Genomic DNA, 8,180 nt, shown 5'->3' on the forward strand with positions numbered 1-8,180 from the left:
GTAGAAAGGCTGAAAAATTCTGCCTGTGAGGAACACTCTGCAGAGGTGAGCGGGCATACCAAAGAAAATATATGTCAAAATAAATGTTAAAAATCCCCAAATTGTGCTCTCAATACACATTCATTAGAAGTGGTGCTGTAGATACTGAAAAACCTTTTTACAAACCAGGGGGATTTCACCTGAAAAACTGTGAATCTCCGAGGTCATCACCGCTCTTGTCTCCTTCCCACTACTGTAGAGCTGGACAGACTTCTCTGTAGCCCATGGGGAGATGCCCCTGATCCTCACAGCACATTCAGCGACCCCACACTGAGGCTCAAGGAAGGGAGCTGCACAAAGATCTCCATGAAGAGGCAATATGGGCAGGGTGTTAGAACTGGAACAAGTCGGGAGATATTTAACTTTAAAAATCTGGGATAACTGCTCAATATCTTTTCTATTTTGAACAATCCACAAAGCCTGGAGAGAGTGAAATGTCCAACAGCAGCTCCCTCAATGAGTTCCTCCTCCTGCCATTCGCAGACACACGGGAGCTGCAGCTCTTGCACTTCTCGCTCTTCCTGGCCATCTACCTGGCTGCCCTCCTGGCCAACGGCCTCATCATCACAGCCGTAGCCTGCGACCACCGCCTCCACACCCCCATGTACTTCTTCCTCCTCAACCTCTCCCTCCTCGACCTTGGCTCCATCTCCACCACTGTCCCCAAATCCATGGCCAATTCCCTGTGGAACAGCAGGGCCATTTCCTACTGGGGTTGTGCTGCCCAGATATTTTTCTGCTACTTCTTGTTTTCAGCAGAGTTTTCTCTCCTCACAGTCATGGCCTATGACCGCTACGTTGCCATCTGCAGACCCCTGCACTATGGAACCCTCGTGGACAGTAGAGCTTGTGTCAAAATGGCAGCAGCTGCCTGGGCCAGTGGTTTCCTCAATGCTCTCCTGCACACTGGGAACACATTTTCCCTGTCACTCTGCCAAGGCAATGTGGTGGAGCAGTTCTTCTGTGAGATCCCCCAGATCCTCAAGCTCTCCTGTTCACACTCCTACCTCACGGAAGTAGGGCTTATTGTAGTTAGTCTCTGTTTAGCTTTTGGGTGTTTCATTTTCATTGTGGTGTCCTACGTGCAGATCTTCAGAGCTGTGCTGAGGATCCCCTCTGAGCAGGGCCGGCACAAAGCCTTTTCCATGTGCCTCCCGCACCTGGCCGTGGTCTCCTTGTTTGTCAGTACTGTATTGTTTGCCCACCTGAAGCCCCCCTCCATCTCCTCCCCACTTCTAGATATGGTTGTGTCCATTCTCTACTCCATGGTGCCTCCAGCCCTGAACCCCCTCATCTACCGCATGAGGAACAAGGAGCTCAAGGAGGCACTGAGGAAACTCATCCAGTGGGTCCAAGGTCAGTGGTAACAACTGTTTCATTCACTCACCAGGATATCTGGCATCAAGGCTGTATTTGATCCATTTCTTTCTTTTTTACTTCTCCCTTTTACATCCATCTTAAAACAATAAATACTAAAATAAAGATACCTAGTTTTTGTCACATCTGCACAGGAATCTCTCATTTAGCACTTAAACATAGACCATGATAAAGCAGGAAGCCAGGCTTCCCCCTTCACTAGCAGAGAGGGGGGATTCTCTGAGCCGCTTCTTTGAGCTCCCTTGGATGTGCCCAGTGCAGGGAGGAGAGTTTCCCTCTGCAGCGTCTTTTCCAGCACTGACACCAAGGGACCTCTGGGGTACAGAGTCACGGTGGGACAAGGGCAGGTGGGCTGAGACCAGGGGTCCAGTGTTGTTTAGGAGATCTCCGCTCTCGTGGCTATGGCTACAGTGTGATCTCCAATCTCTCTAATATGGCAGAAATGGCAACCAAGGGTCATCACAGGTTTCCATGGTTGTATGCAAAGCTCCAACACACAAACCTAAACATGAGTGAATTGAAGGAAAGCCTAGAGGCAGCCTTCCCATGGCAGTTCATCTTTCCTGAAGACACATTCCAGGAGGGCAGCAGGATTTTCTCTATTTAGAGTTGGTCTCCTCATTTCCATGCTTTCCTTCCATGCTTTATTTTGCAGATATGGCCCAGGAACTCTCATAACCTGGTAGAGATAGGCTTGTTTTCCCTTGTACTCTGGAAGAACAGGCAGGACCAGTCCTTGGGCTCCCTTAAGAAAGAGCTGGACTCCAAAATAACATTTCCATAATAAAAAGGGATCTGCCCCATGATGGTCCTGAATCTGGCCTCTCTTTAGAAACTGGAATCAAAAAATATGCCTAAGGCTGTGCAACCACAATTGGACCTGCTCTTCTCCTTGTGAACTCCATGAGATCCAGGGGATGACCTCAGCATTCCAGGGTGATCTGTTAGCCTCAATCTAGGGTCCATCTCTCAGTGACCACTGCAGATAGGCAATGGTCTCTGCATTGCCTGTGCCAGTCTGCCCCACACGTGACTGTGCTGATGAGAGAACCCCCAGGGGAATCTCCAGGCACAGGGTTTGCCTGCGAGTGGGCACTGAGTGCAGCTTTAACGAAACAGGGATGACTCACAGTGCAGGCACCAGAAGGTAGAGCACTAAACCCAGGTGCACATGGGGAAAGGAGGGCTCTGCAATCCCCAGGGAGGCAGTGGGAACCCAGGAGGCCCAGAGAAGGGGCAGTGGAGGTTGATTCCTGCACCCGCAGTGAAACACCACAGCGGGGTCTGGTGCAGACACGCGGGGAGGTCCCTTGTGTGCGCGGAGCTGCTGGGGCAGCAGCAGGCGCTGCCTGTGAGGCCAGGGGTGTCTCAGCAGCGGGCAGGGACACGGAGGCCATTGCGGGGACGCTGCCGGGAGGCCCCTGCTCTCTGCAGGGCTGGCTCTGTGCTGACGCGTGGGCGTCGGCTGGTGACGTCACTGCTGCCGCAGCCCCTGATAGGCCAGGCCGCACAGCTGGTTGTGATGTCATTGCCTTGGCAGAGAGGTAGGGAAAATGTGTTCCCGGTGTGCAGGAGGGAATTGAGAAAGCCACTGCTCCAGGCAGCTGCTGCCATTTTGACACAAGCTCTGCTGCCCATGAGGGTCCTGTAGTGCAGGGGTCTGCAGATGGCAACGTAGTGGTCATAGGCCACAACTGTGAGGAGAGAAAACTCTGCTGAAAACAAAAATGCTACCAGGAAAACCTGGGCAGCACATCCTGAGTAGGAAATAGCTCTGCTGTTCCACACACAATTGGCCATGGATTTGGGGAGAGAAATCCTTTCAGTTTCTCAAGGAAACACCCATATTTTCTCTCTCTCCCTTATTTCACCTGCCTTTTCTGCAACTCTGCTCTGCCCTGGTTGAATGTGTCATGTGCAGCAGGGACCCCTGCCCATGGCTCCAAAGCAGTTTTTTTCTGCTGTGCTGCAGGTGTAAATGAATGTGTCAATCTGCTCTTTCAGGAAATGCCTGCCCTGCCTTTCCTTTTGAAAAGCGCCCTCTGAAATGCGCTCACAGTCAGACCCGTGAGCAGATCTGAGACCCTCCCAGCAGGAGAAGGAGCCTGTCCTGGTAGAGAATCATCTTCCCATACAGAACTTCCCGCCTCGATCCTGTGGGGAGCTTCGTGTCCTGCTGGGCAGGGTGGGGGCTGTCTCTGGGGTCAGGAGCTCTATAAGTTGCATTTAAATAAAGGTCTTTGCTTTCACATCACTGAAGTCTGTGAATCCTTCATACGCTGCAAATTTCCCATTGTCCATCTTTTCCTTGCTGCCTCCCATGCAATTAGCATGTCCTTCCAAGAAAAACCTGCTGCTCTGTGCTCTCCACAAGGTATTTGTGCACAGCATGAAGATCTCTCCTGGCCTTCTCTGGTCTAGGCTGAACAAAACCCCCTCTTCCAGTCTCTCCTTACCTGCCCCATGCTCCAGCCCCTGACCAACTTGTTGTCCTTGTGCTGAACTCCCTCCCACTTGTTCACTTCCTTGCAGAACTGGAGAGCCCAAGTGGGATCTGGTATAGAGACATGGTGTCCACTGTGCCAAAAAGAGCGGTAGAACACGCATGTGGCCCTGCTGGCTGTGCTCTCCAAAATACAGATCCATGAGGGTGGCCAAACTATGGCACAGGGACCCAAAAGGCCTCCCCTTGCTGACCACTAAGGCACTGAGATGAGATGTGGGTGCCCTTGGCCACCACCAGGACATACCCCTGGGAGTCTCTATGGCAACAACCAGGGCTTTGTGATGCGGTTGGCATCATGTCCCCAAGGCCATTGTGATGGGGCAATGCCCATGGCAACCAAGGCTGTGTTGGGTCAGAACACCACCCTCAGGGTCGCACTCTGAGCAGAGCAGCTCCAGCAGAAGGATGAAGGTTGGGTTGGGGATAGTTTTAGTTTAGTTTTATTTTATTAACCCTCTTGTTGGCTTCTTCCTTGCCTGCTCCACCTCTCCCTTTTCCTCTCCCCTTTACCCTTCTCTGTGCTTTTTCCTCGCCTGCTCCACCTCTTCCTTTAGCTATCCCCCATTGCCTCCTCCTTGCTTCTTCCTCTCCTGCTCCACCTCTTCCTTTAACTCTCACCCTAGCCCCTTTCTCTGCTTCTTCCCCATCTCCTCCACCTCTCCCCTTTCCTCTCCACCTTTCCCACCTCTGTGCATATACCTCACCCACCTCCCATCTCCTTTTGCCTTGACCCCTTTCTCCCTTTTGTGCTTCTTCCTCTCCCCATCCACCTCTTCCTTTAGCTCTTCCCCTTTCCCTCCTCTGTGCTTCTTCCTCACCCACTTCACCTCTTCCTTTCATGAAGGAAGCTCCTTTCCTCACATAGATTGACACCATCTCCTGTTACAACCTCATAGGACAGCTCAGGAAGTGCAGGCTGGATGAGTGGACAATGGGGTGAATTGAGGGATGGCTGAATGGCAGAGCTCAGAGGGTTGTGATAAATGGGACCGAGTCTAGTTGGAGGCCTGAGGCCAGTGGTGTCCCCCAGGGGTCCGTACTGTGCCCAGTACTGTTCAACTTGTTCATCAATGACTTGGACGAGGAGACAGCAAGTTTGCAGATGATACCAAACTGAGAGGAGAGTGGCCGACACTCCAGAGGTCTGTGCTGCCATTCAGAGGGACCTGGAGAGGTTGGCGTATTGGGCAGAGAAGAACCTCATGAAATTCAACAAGGACAAGTGCCAGGTCCTGCACCTGAGGAGGAATAACCCCAGGCACCAGGACAGATTAGGGGCTGACCTGCTGGAAAGCAGCTCCGCGGAGAGGGATTTGGGAGTCCTGGTTGACAATAGATTAACCATGAGGCAGCAACGTGCCCTCGGGGCCAAGAAGGCCAATGGGCTCCTGGCTGCATCAGGAGGAGCGTTGCCAGCAGGTTGAGGGAGGTGATCCTCCCACTCTCCTCAGCTCTGGTGAGGCCGCACCTGGAGTACTGGGTACAGTTCTGGGATCCCCAGTACAAGAGGGATGTGGAAATCCTAGAGACGGTCCAGTGTACAGAGATGAAGATGATTAAGGGACTGGAGTGTCCGACTGCCCGCAGCCTCCCATGCCAGCCCCTGTCTCCAGCACAGCACAAGAGTCCCTGCTGCGGGGCTCCTCTGGCAGGGACACAGCAGCCTGCCCTTAGGTGATCTACCTAGAAGCAGATTTCTCATTCTTGTTTATTCCTCCTTGACAGCACAACTGCTGCTTTCCTCTTCTCCAGGTGTATCCTTGCTCTGCCAAGAGTCTTTCTGCAGGTGGGGACATTGGTGCTGGTCCGCCCAGCAGCAGGGCCCCAGGTGGCTGCTGCTGCTCTGCAGAGCACTTGACTGTTGGCCTACAGGGTCCAAAAGTGACCCCACACTTCCCATGGTGCTTGCAGTGAGTAGCAGACCCAGTTGGACAGGCACCACTGCACCTGATAACCCTTCCAAGGGGGTCTGTGGCCTTGGACGAATAGCTGGGCAATCACTGGGCTTTTCAAATGGCTCAGGATGTGTTTCAATTTGTCCCAAGACCCTGCCCATGACACCGAAGGTGACAGGAATGACTCCGCAGGCACCCTTCAATGTGCCTGCAGGGCCCCCTCTTCCACTTGTGGGACTACAGAGCTATCACTAGCCTGGATATTCACTGGCTTTGCCCTTTATATTTGGGTGACTCCACCTGAGTTTTTGAAGCTGGATTCACAGCCCACTCCAAGGCACGTGGTCCCCCTGGAGATGCCCTGTGGTCTCCTGGGGGATCTATATCTGTCTCCAGTCCTGTCATTTGGGGGATACCGCTTGACCATGCATCACCTGCAGGAGCACTGAACACCCACAAGTGAGAACAGGATCCAGGCCTCACTGCCTAACTTGTCACCTATGAGGACATTGCACGGAGCCCATGGAGAGCCCTGCAAAGCAACAGGGTCTTGAAGAGTGAAAGCCCTTGAGTAATTACAAATGCGCCTTTGGAAGGAGAGAGCAACATTCAAGCAACACAATGAGGAAATCCCCTTTAATTAGAGCAAAGCCAAGACTGACATGAACGGGCAGAGAGATGGGCAGCGGCAGTTTATTTCTGAGGAACTAGTACCAAATGAATGAGCTTCCTCAATGCATCCTTGATCTCCTTGTTCCTCATGCTGTAGATGAGGGGGTTCAGTGCTGGAGGCACCACTGAGTACAGAACAGCCAGCACAAGATCCAGAGCTGGCGAGGAGATGGAGGGGGGCTTCAGGTAGGCAAAACCTGTGGTGCTGACAAAGAGGGAGACCACGGCCAGATGTGGGAGGCACATGGAAAAGGCTTTGTGCCGGCCCTGCTCTGACGGGATCCTCAGCACAGCTCTGAAGATCTGCACGTAGGACACCACAATGAAAGTGAAACACCCAAAGCCTAAACAGGCACTAACCACCAGAAGCCCAACTTCTCTGAAGTAGGAATCGGAGCAGGAGAGCTTGAGGATCTGGGGGATCTCACAGAAGAACTGCTCCACCACATTGCCTAGGCAGAGGGGTAGGGAAAATGTGTCCCCAGTGTGCAGGAGAGCATAGAGAAAGCCACAGGCCCAGGCAGCTGCTGCCATTTTGACACAAGCTCTGCTGCCCAGCAGGGTCCCGTAGTGCAGGGGTCTGCAGATGGCCACATAGCGATCATGGGCCATGACTGTGAGGAGAAAACACTCTGCCGATATGAAAAAAAGGAAGAAAAAGACCTGCCCAGCACATTCAAAGTATGAAATGTCCCTGATGTTCCACAGAGAATTGTGCATGGATTTGGGAACAGTGGTGGAGATGCAGCCAAGGTCGAGCAGGGAGAGGTTGAGGAGGAAGAAGTACATGGGGGTGTGGAGGCGGTGGTCGCAGGCTACGGCTGTGATGATGAGGCCGTTGGCCAGGAGGGCAGCCAGGTAGATGGCCAGGAAGAGCGAGAAGTGCAAGAGCTGCAGCTCCCGTGTATCTGCGAATGGCAGGAGGAGGAACTCATTGAGGGAGCTGCTGTTGGACATCTGTTCTATTGGGCTCAGGAAAACTGTGTAGGGAAAAAAAGGCAATAACAGCTTAGAAGAATTTTCTCTGAAATAAACCTTCCATTTTTCACAGAAATGCTTCTGGACCCCATCCCAACTCACAGTAATTTCTTCTTCTCACTGTCACCTTCAGTCAGGTCCTCAGTCTCTGCTCCACCTGTGTTCTGGGTGGAGCCGCAGCCTGAGTTACTCTACGCCAATGTGTATAAAGGAGTGGTTCTTGATATCTCTCCTTTTCGAAGTTGATGTCACAGGGCATCCACCTTTAATATAAAGGGTCTTTTCATATTCCCACAAACACTTCCAAGGAGTTTGGGGTGCAGCAGGGGGTTTTAGCATTTTGTTTTAAAATTACTTATTTTGGAAATTTTTAGATTCTGTCACCATATCTGGTCAGGTTCTTTGCACGTCTTTATTGGCATGCAGATAATGACAGATGTCTCTTTTCCTGCAAATACTCTCCCTCTTAGCTCAAGGTGCATATGTGATGGAGACAACAGGACACTGCTACTGACATGGCAAAGACTCTGTACACTGAGTCCACTTATGCAGGGCACCTCACAACCCCAGCAGGACAACAGAGACAGTCCCGTGTCCTGACAGTCACAGGGTCTCCTAAAGGGAGAGTCAACCCCTTTGCAGCCCCTCCAATGACGCTGCCCAGCACCCTGGGCACATTGTCCCTCTTCAGACACCTCCATGGCAGGACCTCA

General features: G+C 52.2%; 2 protein-coding genes across 2 annotated transcripts; one reads left to right on the forward strand and one right to left on the reverse strand.

Moving 5' to 3' along the window:
- Nucleotides 1-473: 473 nt before the first annotated feature.
- Nucleotides 474-4,064, forward strand: LOC148590675 (olfactory receptor 14A16-like). The gene is made up of 3 exons (XM_088538765.1): nucleotides 474-1,388; nucleotides 3,791-3,860; nucleotides 4,057-4,064. Exons 1-3 carry the CDS (start codon nucleotides 474-476, stop codon nucleotides 4,062-4,064), a joined length of 993 nt encoding a protein of 330 aa, XP_088394891.1.
- A 2,446-nt stretch (nucleotides 4,065-6,510) lies between these two features.
- On the reverse strand, nucleotides 6,511-7,446 carry LOC148590676 (olfactory receptor 14C36-like). Its single transcript, XM_088538763.1, has one exon. It carries the CDS (start codon nucleotides 7,444-7,446, stop codon nucleotides 6,511-6,513), a length of 936 nt encoding a protein of 311 aa, XP_088394889.1.
- Between the last annotated feature and the right edge of the window lie 734 nt (nucleotides 7,447-8,180).

The sequence above is a fragment of the Tinamus guttatus genome, unplaced genomic scaffold (assembly GCF_059628265.1).
Source record: "Tinamus guttatus ecotype Peru unplaced genomic scaffold, ASM5962826v1 Tinamus_guttatus_pri_ptg001160l, whole genome shotgun sequence".
Lineage (NCBI taxonomy): Eukaryota > Metazoa > Chordata > Aves > Tinamiformes > Tinamidae > Tinamus > Tinamus guttatus.

What these genes read in the sequence shown, in the direction of transcription:
- LOC148590676 (XM_088538763.1), bottom strand. Translation starts at nt 7,446, where the DNA reads ATGTCCAACAGCAGCTCCCTCAATGAGTTCCTCCTCCTGCCATTCGCA.
- LOC148590675 (XM_088538765.1), top strand. Translation starts at nt 474, where the DNA reads ATGTCCAACAGCAGCTCCCTCAATGAGTTCCTCCTCCTGCCATTCGCA. An exon ending in TGAGGAAACTCATCCAGTGG is followed by an intron (nt 1,389 to 3,790) that starts GTCCAAGGTCAG and finishes GCTCTCCACAAG; the next exon opens with GTATTTGTGCACAGCATGAA.